Here is a 15,850-nt window from a genome sequence, read left to right on the forward strand (position 1 = left end):
CTTTTTTCTATTTTTACTAACGACATGCCACTGACTTTGAGTAAAGCCAGAGTTTCTATGTATGCGGATGACTCAACACTATACACGTCAGTTACTACAGCGACTGAAATAACTGCAACACTCAACAAAGAGCTGCAGTTAGTTTCAGAATGGGTGGCAAGGAATAAATTGGCCCTAAATATTTCTTAAACTGAAAGCATCTGTATTTGGAACAAAACATTCACTAAACCCTAAACCTCGACTTAAATTTGGAAATTGAGCAAGTTGAAATGTTAGATTGTAAACTGTCATGGTCAAAACATATTGATACAACAGTATCTAGGATGGAGAGAAGTCTGTCTATATTAAAGCGCTGCTCTACCTTCTTAACAACACTATCAACAAGGCAGGTCCTACAGGCCCTAGTTTCTACCTTCTTAACAACACTATCAACAAGGCAGGTCCTACAGGCCCTAGTTTCTACCTTCTTAACAACACTATCAACAAGGCAGGTCCTACAGGCCCTAGTTTCTACCTTCTTAACAACACTATCAACAAGGCAGGTCCTACAGGCCCTAGTTTCTACCTTCTTAACAACACTATCAACAAGGCAGGTCCTACAGGCCCTAGTTTCTACCTTCTTAACAACACTATCAACAAGGCAGGTCCTACAGGCCCTAGTTTCTACCTTCTTAACAACACTATCAACAAGGCAGGTCCTACAGGCCCTAGATTCTACCTTCTTAACAACACTATCAACAAGGCAGGTCCTACAGGCCCTAGTTTCTACCTTCTTAACAACACTATCAACAAGGCAGGTCCTACAGGCCCTAGATTCTACCTTCTTAACAGCACTATCAACAAGGCAGGTCCTACAGGCCCTAGTTTCTACCTTCTTAACAACACTATCAACAAGGCAGGTCCTACAGGCCCTAGATTCTACCTTCTTAACAACACTATCAACAAGGCAGGTCCTACAGGCCCTAGTTTCTACCTTCTTAACAACACTATCAACAAGGCAGGTCCTACAGGCCCTAGTTTCTACCTTCTTAACAACACTATCAACAAGGCAGGTCCTACAGGCCCTAGTTTCTACCTTCTTAACAACACTATCAACAAGGCAGGTCCTACAGGCCCTAGTTTCTACCTTCTTAACAACACTATCAACAAGGCAGGTCCTACAGGCCCTAGATTCTACCTTCTTAACAACACTATCAACAAGGCAGGTCCTACAGGCCCTAGTTTCTACCTTCTTAACAACACTATCAACAAGGCAGGTCCTACAGGCCCTAGATTCTACCTTCTTAACAGCACTATCAACAAGGCAGGTCCTACAGGCCCTAGTTTCTACCTTCTTAACAACACTATCAACAAGGCAGGTCCTACAGGCCCTAGTTTCTACCTTCTTAACAACACTATCAACAAGGCAGGTCCTACAGGCCCTAGTTTCTACCTTCTTAACAACACTATCAACAAGGCAGGTCCTACAGGCCCTAGTTTCTACCTTCTTAACAACACTATCAACAAGGCAGGTCCTACAGGCCCTAGTTTCTACCTTCTTAACAACACTATCAACAAGGCAGGTCCTACAGGCCCTAGATTTGTTGCACCTTGACTACTGTTCAGTCGTTTGGTCAGGTGCCACAAAAAAGGACTTAGGAAAATTGCAATTGTCTCAGAACACAGAGAGCTAATATTAATAATATGCATGTTTATCTCTCCTGGTTTAAATTGAAGGAGAGATTGACTTCATCACTACTTTTATTTATTGCGTTGTGAATTATTCAGATGAAATGTGTCAATATGTTTCTCTTTTAGTGAGGAGGGAGCCATGGAGAGAGAGAGAGAGAAAGCTAAGAATTTCTGAACAAAAAAAAAATGTGCAACTCTTTCCATTAACGTTGCCTTCATAAAGGGTTTATGAAGGATTTATACTTAGTTCATCAACTGTTAATAAAACACAATGTGAAGACACAAAATAATTCATAAACAGTTGTAAGAAAACTCATGGGTTTAAAATTGTGATGTAGTCATAAAGAAACTAACGCATGGACAAGTATTAAAGTCTTGAGAATCCTCCGAACACATAATTAATAAATATCCACGGCAGTAATACAGTTGATAAACATGACTTTATTCAGTTATTCATGTGTATTTGATTGACAGGAGTCATTCATGTCTATCAGAAATTAACCAGCGGCGTGATTCATCCCAGATAGAGGTTTGATGAGGGTAGGCTGTAAGGCTTATGAGTCAATCACAGATCACTGATAGACAGACTTATGAGTCAATCACAGATCACTGATAGACAGACTTATGAGTCAATCACAGATCACTGATAGACAGACTTATGAGTCAATCACAGATCACTGATAGACAGACTTATGAGTCAATCACAGATCACTGATAGACAGACTTATGAGTCAATCACAGATCACTGATAGACAGACTTATGAGTCGATCACAGATCACTGATAGACAGACTTATGAGTGGATGACAAGACGTTGTGGATAGGAGGATGAGGTCACCATGGTGTAAATGTAGGCTGGGGAGGTAGATGGATCGATACAGACAGAACCTTTATTATTTTTATTTTTTTTAAATCATCAGTTCATCTTTTGAAATTAAAATCATCACAATTCTATCTTAAGCCTTGACCAGCTCTGCACTCTCAGCAACCAGCTTGGGTGCCTGTAGGAGAAAACAAGGTGATCAGTTGTTAGAATCAATTAATGTTCTCTCTTTACTGTTCTGTACCACCTCTCTTAATGAAACATGATGTTCTCTCTCTACTGTTCTGTACCACCTCTCTTAATGAAACATGATGTTCTCTCTCTACTGTTCTGTATCACCTCTCTTAATGAAACATGATGTTCTCTCTCTACTGTTCTGTACCACCTCTCTTAATGAAACATGATGTTCTCTCTCTACTGTTCTGTACCACCTCTCTTAATGAAACATGATGTTCTCTCTACTGTTCTGTATCACCTCTCTTAATGAAACATGATGTTCTCTCTCTACTGTTCTGTACCACCTCTCTTAATGAGACATGATGTTCTCTCTACTGTTCTGTACCACCTCTCTTAATGAAACATGATGTTCTCTCTCTACTGTTCTGTACCACCTCTCTTAATGAAACATGATGTTCTCTCTCTACTGTTCTGTATCACCTCTCTTAATGAGACATGATGTTCTCTCTCTACTGTTCTGTACCACCTCTCTTAATGAAACATGATGTTCTCTCTACTGTTCTGTATCACCTCTCTTAATGAAACATGATGTTCTCTCTACTGTTCTGTATCACCTCTCTTAATGAGACATGATGTTCTCTCTCTACTGTTCTGTACCACCTCTCTTAATGAAACATGATGTTCTCTCTCTACTGTTCTGTACCACCTCTCTTAATGAAACATGATGTTCTCTCTTTACTGTTCTGTACCACCTCTCTTAATGAAACATGATGTTCTCTCTTTACTGTTCTGTATCACCTCTCTTAATGAAACATGATGTTCTCTCTACTGTTCTGTACCACCTCTCTTAATGAAACATGATGTTCTCTCTCTACTGTTCTGTACCACCTCTCTTAATGAAACATGATGTTCTCTCTACTGTTCTGTATCACCTCTCTTAATGAAACATGATGTTCTCTCTCTACTGTTCTGAACATAAACAGTCACACAAACAGTCTTAAGGTAAAATGGTGTTTTGAGTGATGTATTCCTCAATAAGGATGAAAGGGTTTGAACCGTGTTGAGCGGTGAGTGTTTACCTCCTCAGTGAAGCATGCTGCTTGGTCCTCAGCAGCACAGCACTTCTCCTTCATACTGTGATATTTAGTAGAGATGGACTTCAGCTGCTCCTCAGTGATGGTGGTCTTATGTCTGACCACACCATACAGTAGTCTGAGGAGACACACACACACACACACACACACACACACACACACACACACCGCACACACACACACACCGCACACACACACACACACACACACACACACACACCACACACCACACACACACACACACACACACACACCGCACACACACACACACACACACACACCACACACACACACACACACACACACACATTAATTTTTGTTGTTGTTGGAGTGTGTGTATGTGTGAGCTCGTGTGTGTGTGTGTGTGTTAGTTTCATGCCTACGTGTGTTTAATTTGTGCCCACGTGTTTATTCACAGTGCGTTGGTAATATATCTCACTTCTTCCCAGAGAGCAGCAGCTCCTTGCTGTCCTTGGTGCAGAGCTCAGGGCCCATGTGGAAGTTGCTGGCATCCAGCTCTGGGGGCATGAACTCCGTGTCAGGCTGGATGGCCAGGATACAGGGTCTCCTCATGGAGTAGGACTGGTTGCAGCAGTGGGCGATGCGGGGGTTAATGCTGGAGGGGTCGTAGTCCTCACATGTGGCGTCGATGGCATCGGTCAGCTGTGGAGAGGACACATGGGTAATGCAGAGTAGAGTAGAGGACACATGGGTAATGCAGAGTAGAGTAGAGGACACATGGGTAATGCAGGGTAGAGTAGAGGACACATGGGTAATGCAGAGTAGAGTAGAGGACACATGGGTAATGCAGAGTAGAGGAGAGGACACATGGGTAATGCAGCGTAGAGGAGAGGACACATGGGTAATGCAGAGTAGAGGAGAGGACACATGGGTAATGCAGAGTAGAGGAGAGGACACATGGGTAATGCAGAGTAGAGGAGAGGACACATGGGTAATGCAGAATAGAGTAGAGGACACATGGGTAATGCAGAGTAGAGGAGAGGACACATGGGTAATGCAGAGTAGAGGAGAGGACACATGGGTAATGCAGAGTAGAGGAGAGGACACATGGGTAATGCAGAGTAGAGAAGAGGACACATGGGTAATGCAGCGTAGAGGAGAGGACACATGGGTAATGCAGAGTAGAGTAGAGGAGAGGACACATTGGTAATGCAGAGTAGAGGAGAGGACACATGGGTAATGCAGAGTAGAGTAGAGGACACATGGGTAATGCAGAGTAGAGTAGAGGACACATGGGTAATGCAGAGTAGAGTAGAGGACACATGGGTAATGCAGAGTAGAGGAGAGGACACATGGGTAATGCAGCGTAGAGGAGAGGACACATGGGTAATGCAGAGTAGAGTAGAGGACACATGGGTAATGCAGAGTAGAGTAGAGGACACATGGGTAATGCAGAGTAGAGTAGAGGACACATGGGTAATGCAGAGTAGAGTAGAGGACAGTACAGTAGAGTAGAGAAGAGCACAGTACAGTAGAGGACAGTAGAGCACAGTACAGTAGAGGACACATGGGTAATGCAGAGTAGAGCACAGTACAGTAGAGTAGAGAAGAGCACAGTACAGTAGAGGACAGTAGAGTACAGTATAGTACAGTAGATTACAGTAGAGTAGAGTACAGTAGATTACAGTACAGTACAGTAGAGTACAGTAGAGTAGAGTACAGTAGATTACAGTAGAGTACAGTAGATTACAGTACAGTAGAGTACAGTAGAGTAGAGCACAGTACAGTAGAGGGCAGTACAGTAGAGTAGAGTACAGTACAGTACAGGAGAGTACAGTAGAGTACAGTATAGTACAGTAGATTACAGTAGAGTAGAGTACAGTAGATTACAGTACAATAGAGTACAGTAGATTACAGTACAGTACAGTAGAGTACAGTAGAGTAGAGTACAGTAGATTACAGTAGAGTACAGTAGATTACAGTACAGTAGAGTACAGTAGATTACAGTACAGTACAGTAGAGTAGAGTACAGTAGAGTACAGGAGAGTAGAGTAGAGTACAGCAGAGTACAGTAGAGTATATGGTGTTGGTCAGCTGTGGTGACAGAAACAGAAAGGGGAGGGGTCAACACTGGGAAGAGCAGAGTGATTTAATATGAGAGGATGTGACATATCTAGAGAGACGTGGAGGGAGGGGGTAGTGGAGGGAGGGGGTAGTGGAGGATAAGGTAGGGAGGATGTAGTGGAGGGAAAGAGGGTGTAGTGGAGGGAAAGAGGGTGTAGTGGAGGGAGGGGGTAGTGGAGGGAAAGGTAGGGAGGGGGTAGTGGAGGGAGGGGGTAGTGGAAGGAGGGGGTAGTGGAGGGAGGGGGTAGTGGAAGGAGGGGGTAGGGAGGATATGTGTGTGTGTGTGTGTGTGTGTGTGTGTGTGTGTGTGTGTCAGACCTTCTCCTCTGCACAAGGCAGGATGAAGTGGCCTGGCTCGTCCTTGCAGCAGTCATGGAGAACATCATGCACCCTCTCTGACACTATGTGGAGCTGGTCGAAGGAGGCCTGGGGCATTATCCTGGTGTAGTGCACCATCATACTGAAGGAGGAGGTGGAGGAGGTGGTAGAGGTGGTAGAGGAGGAGGAGGTGGAGGAGGTGGTAGAGGAGGTGGAGGAGGTGGTAGAGGAGGAGGTGGAGGAGATGGAGGAGGTGGTAGAGGAGGTGGAGGTGGTGGAGGAGGTGGTAGAGGAGATGGAGGAGGTAGAGGAGGTGGTAGAGGAGGAGGTGGAGGAGATGGAGGAGGTGGAGGAGGAGGTGGAGGAGATGGAGGAGGTGGAGGAGGTGGTAGAGGAGGAAGTGGAGGAGATGGAGGAGGTGGAGGAGGTGGTAGAGGAGGAGGTGGAGGAGATGGAGGAGGTGGTAGAGGTGGAGGTGGTGGAGGAGGTGGTAGAGGAGATGGAGGAGGTGGAGGAGGTGGTAGAGGAGGAGGAGGTGGTAGAGGAGGAGTAGGAGGTAGAGGAAGAGGAGATGGAGTAGGTGGAGGACGTGGAGGAGGTGGAGGAGGAAGAGGAGATGGAGGAGGTGGAGGAGAAGGTAGAGGAGGAGGAGGATGTGGAGGTGGAGGAGATGGAGGAGGTGGAGGTGGTAGAGGAGGAGGAGGTGGTAGAGGAGGAGTAGGATGTGGAGGTGGAGAAGGAGTGGGAGGAGGTGGTAGAGGAGGAGGAGTAGGTGGAGGGGGTAGAGTAGGAGGTGGTAGAGGAGGAGGAGTAGGAGGTGGAGTGGGAGGAGGTGGTAAAGGAGGAGGAGTAGTAGGTGTAGTGGGAGGAGTAGGAGGTGGAGTGGGAGGAGGAGGAGGTGGTAGAGGAGGAGGAGGTGGAGGTGGTAGAGGAGGAGTAGGATGTGGTGGAGGAGGAGGAGTAGGAGGAGGTGGTAGAGGAGTAGGAGGTGGAGGTGGTAGAGGAGGAGTAGGAGGTGGAGTGGGAGGAGTAGGAGGTGGAGTGGGAGGAGGAGGAGGTGGTAGAGGAGGAGGAGGTGGAGGTGGTAGAGGAGGAGTAGGATGTGGTGGAGGAGGAGGAGTAGGATGTGGTGGAGGAGGAGGAGTAGGAGGAGGATGGTTAGAGGAGGAGGAAGAGGAGGTAGAGGTGGAGGAGGAGGAAGAGGAGCATGAGTTGATTGTTAATCAGTCATTAAGTAGTAATGTATTAAAAATAAACCATTCATAAATGATTAGTAAGCCATAAAGTAAGGATCAATTCACCCATAAGTTGTTAGGCCTAAGTGTGATGTTTCAGATCTCATACCACATGAATCTCATCTGACCGTTAATATCTCATACCACATGAATCTCATCTGACCGTTAATATCTCATACCACATGAATCTCATCTGACCGTTAATATCTCATACCACATGAATCTCATCTGACCGTTAATATCTCATACCACATGAATCTCATCTGACCGTTAATATCTCATACCACATGAATCTCATCTGAACGGTAATATCTCATACCACATGAATCTCATCTGACCGTTAATATCTCATACCACATGAATCTCATCTGAACTGTAATATCTCTGTGTTAAAGCGTGACCCCTCACCTCTTCTCAAAGGCGTTATTGTTCATGCCAGTCTCAACAGCACACATCTTCTTGTAGTAGTCAGTCTCATCAGTGATCTTCTTATCAATATCACTTCCTGCCAGCTGGGGACAGAACCGTTCATACAGTTGGCATGATGCCACATAACAGGGCAGAGGCCATTATTATGGTCTAAAAATACTAGGAATTCAGTGCTAGCCTGCTGTGTTAAAGCCAACAACCATCAGCTATTAGCTCAGGGGAGCTACTGCAAGTATTCAGGCCAAGGCAAGGTTACACATCACAGACTGATATATAGTGTAACTAGCTAGGTTACACATCACAGACTGATATATAGTATAACTAGCTAGGTTACACATCACAGACTGATATATAGTGCAACTAGCTAGGTTACACATCACAGACTGATATATAATGTACCTAGCTAGGTTACACATCACAGACTGATATATAATGTACCTAGCTAGGTTACACATCACAGACTGATATATAGTGTACCTAGCTAGGTTACACATCACAGACTGATATATAGTGTAACTAGCTAGGTTACACATCACAGACTGATATATAGTGTACCTAGCTAGGTTACACATCACAGACTGATATATAGTGCAACTAGCTAGGTTACACATCACAGACTGATATATAATGTACCTAGCTAGGTTACACATCACAGACTGATATATAATGTACCTAGCTAGGTTACACATCACAGACTGATATATAGTGTACCTAGCTAGGTTACACATCACAGACTGATATATAGTGCAACTAGCTAGGTTACACATCACAGACTGATATATAATGTACCTAGCTAGGTTACACATCACAGACTGATATATAGTATAACTAGCTAGGTTACACATCACAGACTGATATATAATGTACCTAGCTAGGTTACACATCACAGACTGATATATAGTGTACCTAGCTAGGTTACACATCACAGACAGATATATAGTGTACCTAGCTAGGTTACACATCACAGACTGATATATAGTGTAACTAGCTAGGTTACACATCACAGACAGATATATAGTGTACCTAGCTAGGTTACACATCACAGACTGATATATAGTGTACCTAGCTAGGTTACACATCACAGACTGATATATAGTGTAACTAGCTAGGTTACACATCACAGACAGATATATAGTGTAACTAGCTAGGTTACACATCACAGACTGATATATAGTGTAACTAGCTAGGTTACACATCACAGACTGATATATAGTGTAACTAGCCAGGTCTTCTGATAAGAGAAGAAAAGACACCTCCTTTTTGTCCCCAAATGGAATTGGTCTTGGGTTGGGGTTAGTGTGGAAATCTTTGTTGTCCCCAAAGGGAATTGGTCTTGGGTTGGGGTTAGTATGGAAACCACACATGGCTAATACATACAGCGGTTCTGACACACTCTGCATGGTCCTCCTTGTCACAGCACTGGAGCAAGGCCTGCTCAGCCTCCTTGGCGAACCTCAGAATCACCTGCTGAGACGACTCAGGGTGACGCACTGAGATCTCATACACCAACCTGCCGATCAGGACAGACCATATACAGAGAGTCAGTAGTCAGACAGCCAATCAGAACAGACCGTACACAGTCGTTTAGCCAATAGCAACACCCCATACAAAGTCAGAATTGTGTGTATAGGCAGCTTTTCCAGGTGTGTGTGTGTGTGTGTGTGTGTGTGTGTGTGTGTGTGTGTGTGTGTGTGTGTGTGTGTGTGTGTGTGTGTGTGTGTGTGTGTGTGTGTGTGTGTGTGTGTACATACTTCCCCATGGCTACATCCGGGGTCTTGGTAAAGGTCTGGCAGACTGCTGCTATGTCAGCGTGAACGTCGTAGTGCTCAGACAGACCGTCTGGCTTAGAGTCTGGCTTCATGGCCTCAACACAGGACCCTCTGTGTACTGCATCCTCCTTACAGCATGCTGACAGACCCGCCGCGCGAGACAACACACTCTTATCAGCACACACCTCATCCACCAGGGCCTTCTGTTTGGGGGGATACACACACAGGCAGGAAGAGTCTGGGACACAAATACATGTATATGCAGACACACATCCAATAGAAAGAGGCTGAGAGGTGAGAGGTGAGAGGCTGAGAGTGAGAGGTGAGAGGTGAGAGGCTGAGAGTGAGAGGTGAGAGGTGAGAGGCTGAGAGGTGAGAGGCTGAGAGGTGAGAGGCTGAGAGGTGAGAGGCTGAGAGTGAGAGGCTGAGAGGTGAGAGGCTGAGAGGTGAGAGGCTGAGAGTGAGAGGCTGAGAGGTGAGAGGCTGAGAGTGAGAGGTGAGAGGCTGAGAGGCTGAGAGGTGAGATGTGAGAGGCTGAGAGGTGAGAGGCTGAGAGTGAGAGGTGAGAGGCTGAGAGTGAGAGGCTGAGAGGTGAGAGGCTGAGAGTGAGAGGCTGAGAGGTGAGAGGCTGAGAGTGAGAGGTGAGAGGCTGAGAGGTGAGAGGCTGAGAGTGAGAGGCTGAGAGTGAGAGGTGAGAGGCTGAGAGGTGAGAGGCTGAGAGTGAGAGGCTGAGAGTGAGAGGCTGAGAGTGAGAGGTGAGAGGCTAAGAGGTGAGAGCTGAGAGGCTAAGAGTGAGAGGTGAGAGTAAGAGGTGAGAGGCTAAGAGGTGAGAGGCTGAGAGGTGAGAGGCTAAGAGGTGAGAGAGTGAGAGCTGAGAGGCTAAGAAGTGAGAGGCTAAGAGGTGAGAGGCTGAGAGGATGAGAGGCTAAGAGGTGAGAGGATGAGGTGAGAGACTGATCGGCTAAGAGGTAAGAGGCTAAGAGGTGAGAGGATGAGGTGAGAGACTGAGAGGCTAAGAGGTGAGAGAGTGAGAGAGGTTGAGAGTTTAGAGACAGAGTGAAAGTTTAAAAGGTAAACAGAGAGGAAATGAAATAGTTTTAAAAGAGAGGAGGAACTAAAAGAGCAATCCACCAATAAAAAGAGAGGAATAGAGAGAAGACATAGTTTACCCTCTCCTTCATGCATGTGACCATGTCTCCGCTGCAGCAGGGGGCAACAGTCGCTACGATCTTGTCTACCATGCCTCCCATCTCCTGGAAAGAGGCCTGAGGCATCTTCTGACTGTACTGGATCAGCTTCCTGTTAGAACAGACAGACACACGCGTCAACCAATGGGACTGGCCCAAGGGCGGGCTCACCTGGCTCTCAGCCAATTTAGAACCATAGAATTTTAGATTGACGTGTCCTACTTGGCCTTGACAACGCGGTCTCCATATTTCTTGTGGACGATGCACAGGGCCCTGAGTTCAGTCACGCGTTTCCCGACGGCGCGTTGGAAAGTAGCTTTCTGGAAAAGAGAGAGAGAGAATGTTTACGTTGGCTATATAGGTGCTTTATATGTCCATGCCAATAAATATTATTGAAATGAATTGAGAGAGAGACTGCATATAAAATGGCACCCTATTCTCTCATAAGTAGAGTACTGTATAGAAAATAGGGTGCGATCTGACGCCTCCTGACCTTGGTGTCGAAGCAAGTCTGGGCCTCAGCCTCTCCACAACAGCTAGTCAGAACCTCTCCATAAGCTTTGGCGATAGCCAGGATCACATGTGGTTGTAGCATCGTGTTACTCTTGGAGAACTTGAAGATGAACCTGAAACACACACACACACACACACACACACACAGTAAATTCCAGAAAAACACTCCATACTGCTCAGCGGCCTAACACAGTATTTTAGCTGGTGTGGTCTCAAGTCGATGGTCTCTAGTCGATGGTATGGTCTCTAGTCGATGGTATGGTCTCTAGTCGATGGTCTCGAGTCAATGGTGTAATCTCTAGTCGATGGTGTGGTCTCTGGTCGATGGTGTGGTCTCTAGTCAATGGTGTAGTCTCAAGTCGATGGTCTCTAATCGATGGTGTAGTCTCTAGTCGATGGTATGGTCTCAAGTCGATGGTCTCTAATCGATGGTGTGGTCTCTAGTCGATGGTGTGGTCTCAAGTCGAGTGTGGACACTTACCTCCCAACAAAAGCCTTGTGGTCCTTCTTGAAGTCTTCACACTGGTCTGCAGCGGGCAGCTCAGCTTTGAGGGACAGGTCCCGAGGAATCTACAATCAATCAATCAATCAATCAACCACTCAATCAATCAGTCAAATGTATCCATAAAGCCTTTTTGACTTCCAGTAACCCGGTCTACACCCCAAAGAGCAAGCAGAAGGAAGAAACCTAGATAGGAAACCTGGCTCAGAGGGAGGGGTGGTCCATTCTACCTTGGCCTTGTGGTCCAGGAAGCAGTGTGTCCTCTCAGCGGCAGTCTTCTCACAGCACATCTTCAGATGGTTCTTCTCCACCAGGGTCTCAGAGGAACACACCGCACTCTGGAACAGGTCCGCCTGCACACACACACACGCACGCACGCACACACACACACACACACAAATAGGAGTACACCGTTTAGCCAACTATTATATCAGAACAGTTTCAACTGAAAGACTGAAACTGGAAACATTAGTCACTAATGCCCAACTCCATACCTACCCATACTTCTGTCCCCTACCTACCCCTGGCCAGGCTGGACAAATGTTAAATGTAAAGTTGATGAGGTGTGATAAGGATGATGAGATGTGATAAGGATGATGAGGTGTGATAAGGATGATGAGGTGTGATAAGGATGATGAGGTGTGATAAGGTTGATGAGGTATGATAAGGATGAGATGTGATAAGGATGATGAGGTGTGATAAGGTTGATGAGGTATGATAAGGATGATGAGGTATGATAAGGATGATGAGGTGTGATAAGGATGATGAGGTGTGATACGGATGATGAGGTGTGATCAGGATGATGAAATGATAGGTGTCTCTCACCACATCTCTGTCGCAGTCCTCTGGAGGAGTGTCTGAGCAGCATTTGACGCCCATGGCTAAGGCCTCCGCGATGAGAGGCACCAAGTCACCCAACGTACTATCGGGAAGATTCTGAGCCAGCCCTACAAGGATCCTACACGCACGCACAGTCAGTCAGATGGTGCATTAAACCAAAACATGGACACACAGTGCAGTTTACTGACTGAACTCATTGTTATTTGTGGTTAGAGCATTGGGCCAGTAACCGAAAGGTTGCTGGATCGAATCCCCGAGCTGACAAATCTTTCATTCTGCCCCTGAACAAGGCAGTTAACCCACCTTTCTGTCATTGTAAAGAAGAATTTGTTCTTAACTGACTTGCCTAGAAAAATGTTTTCTTATACTTGTTCTCCCTACCCTTCCGTCCCGGACAACAATACTTCTACTGCTACTTACAGCTAAGGTTTTAATCAGCAAAAATGCAAAGAGCTCTTAAACATAGGACGGTCCTCTCTCAGGAGCTTGCTAAAAAACCAATTTGGATTTAGAATTTTCTGGGGTACAATGGAGGCTTTAAGAGAGAGGTTAATGCCTTAATATTGAATAGTTTTAACCCTCCAAACTGGTGTTTGTTATGTACATATGCTCATTTAATTTGATCTGGTTTGCCATTCCAAATAAAGGGAAATATTATTTTCTCGCATGATTTGAAGAATGATTCCCTTGGAGTCAATAAGTCCATTAATAAATATGTAAACTGCGACTGTCCCCAGTCCACCTGGCCGTGCTGCTGCTCCAGTTTCAACTGTTCTGCCTTATTATTATTCGACCATGCTGGTCATTTATGAACATTTGAACATCTTGGCCATGTTCTGTTATAATCTCCACCCGGCACAGCCAGAAGAGGACTGGCCACCCCACATAGCCTGGTTCCTCTCTAGGTTTCTTCCTAGGTTTTGGCCTTTCTAGGGAGTTTTTCCTAGCCACCGTGCTTCTACACCTGCATTGCTTGCTGTTTGGGGTTTTAGGCTGGGTTTCTGTACAGCACTTTGAGATATCAGCTGATGTACGAAGGGCTATATAAATACATTTGATTTGATTTGATATGACTAGAGAATTTATCAGGGTAAATCTTCCCGTAAACGGATGGCTGTTTTCCACAGTTTCAAGATTCTATATATTTTGCTGTTTTTGATCAAAGTTAATAGTTGCAAAGATCCCTCAACTTTTCCCGGAGATATGTACACCAAGCACATCGACTTCACCAAACGTTAAAGTTTGCATCTTTTAGAGACCCAATCCTTAATATAGTATTATCATAGTATCACTTATCATAGTTGGGTTTATTATCCAGGTCCTCAATGTGGCCCTTTCAAGGTTGAAGATTGAGGACTCAAAGAGAATCATCAGCGTACATTGATCATTTTGTCTCTAATCCCTTCATTTATTTGCCCCTTAATAATGTTATCATTTAGATCTGATTTTTTAAAGCAATTCCATGGCCATAATAAATAGGTATGGTGACACAGGACAACCTTGTTTAATGCCTCTTGACAATTCAAAATTCTCAGAGAAGTAACCGTTATTTATCATTTTTACTGTACATGACTTCTACCCATTTTATGAGACATTCTATAAAGTAGAAAAAATCCAGGCACTTGTAAACAGATTCTAGGCGTACTGTATGAAATGCTCTCTCAAAATCTGCTCTACAGATTATACTTAGTTTCCCTGCATTCTCATAGTTTTCTAATGTTGTCTCTCCAATATATCTTCCTTTTCAGAATCGCGTCTGATCGTGATTGGCCTCCTTGCCCTCCTTGCTTGCACACACTTTTTTTTTCAGTTCTGCACACACCTTGTCAATAGGATTGAGGTCAGGGCTTTGTGATGGCCACTCCAATACCTTGTCCTTAAGCCATTTTGCCACAAGTTTGGAAGCATGCTTGGGGTCATTGTCCATTTGGAAGACCCATTTGTGACCAAGCTTCAACTTCCTGACTGATGTCTTGAGATGTTGCTTCAATATAGCCACATAATTTGCCTCAAATCTACCACTGCAGTATGAGGCATATCTACTACTGCAATGTGAGGCATCCTACTAATGAAATATAAGGCATGGCAACTACTGCTGCAATTTGAGGCATATCTACTACTGCAATGTGAGGCATATCTACTACTACTGCAGTATGAGGCATATCTACTACTGCAATATGAGGCATATCTACTACTGCAATATGAGGCATATCTACTACTGCAGTATGAGGCATATCTACTACTGCAATATGAGGCATATCTACTACTGCAATATGAGGCATATCTACTACTGCAGTATGAGGCATATCTACTACTGCAATGTGAGGCATATCTACTACTACTGCAGTATGAGGCATATCTACTACTGCAATATGAGGCATATCTACTACTGCAATATGAGGCATATCTACTACTGCAGTATGAGGCATATCTACTACTGCAGTATGAGGCATATCTACTACTGCAATATGAGGCATATCTACTACTGCAATATGAGGCATATCTACTACTGCAATATGAGGCATATCTACTACTGCAATATGAGGCATATCTACTACTGCAATATGAGGCATATCTACTACTACTGCAATATGAGGCATATCTACTACTGCAGTATGAGGCATATCTACTCCTGCAACATGAGGCTGCACTACTCACAAAGATTTGAATCCATCTTCCTTGGCCTCCGTGAAGATGGTACAGATCTGGTTCTGAGCCTGAGACCGGGCTGACACACTCAGCAGCACCAACAGGCTGCAGACAGACAACCACTGCATGATGAAAGGACAGGCGCACGGACGGAGGGATGGATGGAGAGAAGGAGGGATGGATGGAGGACGGGATCTAGCGATTGAGCCGAGGAATGGAGAAATGCAGGGCTCCTTTATACTATTGTGGAATCTGTCAATCATTAGCTGACCTCTCTCTCTCTCTCTCTCTCTCTCTCTCTCTCTCTCTCTCTCTCTCTCTCTCTCTCTCTCTCTCTCTCTCTCTCTCTCTCTCTCTCTCTCTCTCTCTCTCTCTCTCTCTCTCTCTCTCTCTCTCTCTCTCTCTCTCTCTCTCTCTCTCTCTCTCTCTCTCTCTCTCCCCACCTCTCTCTCTCTCTCTCTCTCTCTCTCTCTCCCCACCTCTCTCTCTCTCTCTCTCTCTCTCTCTCTCTCTCTCTGCCTCTCTTTCATTTGGACCTGGGACTGTGTTTCACAACTGG

General features: G+C 45.1%; 1 protein-coding gene across 1 annotated transcript; it reads right to left on the reverse strand.

The window, feature by feature from the left end:
• Positions 1–2,092: 2,092 nt before the first annotated feature.
• LOC100499622 (albumin 1) lies at positions 2,093–15,521 on the reverse strand. The gene is made up of 14 exons (XM_036988136.1): positions 15,301–15,521; positions 12,628–12,760; positions 12,033–12,155; positions 11,782–11,870; positions 11,281–11,413; positions 11,010–11,107; positions 10,770–10,899; positions 9,583–9,803; positions 9,209–9,341; positions 7,811–7,914; positions 6,168–6,309; positions 4,204–4,427; positions 3,750–3,882; positions 2,093–2,671 (listed from the first exon to the last, which is right to left on the reverse strand). The coding sequence occupies exons 1-14, from the start codon at positions 15,417–15,419 to the stop codon at positions 2,627–2,629; spliced, it is 1,827 nt and encodes a 608-aa protein (XP_036844031.1). The 5' UTR covers positions 15,420–15,521; the 3' UTR covers positions 2,093–2,626.
• Positions 15,522–15,850: the final 329 nt, after the last annotated feature.

The sequence above is a fragment of the Oncorhynchus mykiss genome, chromosome 1 (genome assembly GCF_013265735.2).
Source record: "Oncorhynchus mykiss isolate Arlee chromosome 1, USDA_OmykA_1.1, whole genome shotgun sequence".
Taxonomy (NCBI): Eukaryota; Metazoa; Chordata; class Actinopteri; order Salmoniformes; family Salmonidae; genus Oncorhynchus; species Oncorhynchus mykiss.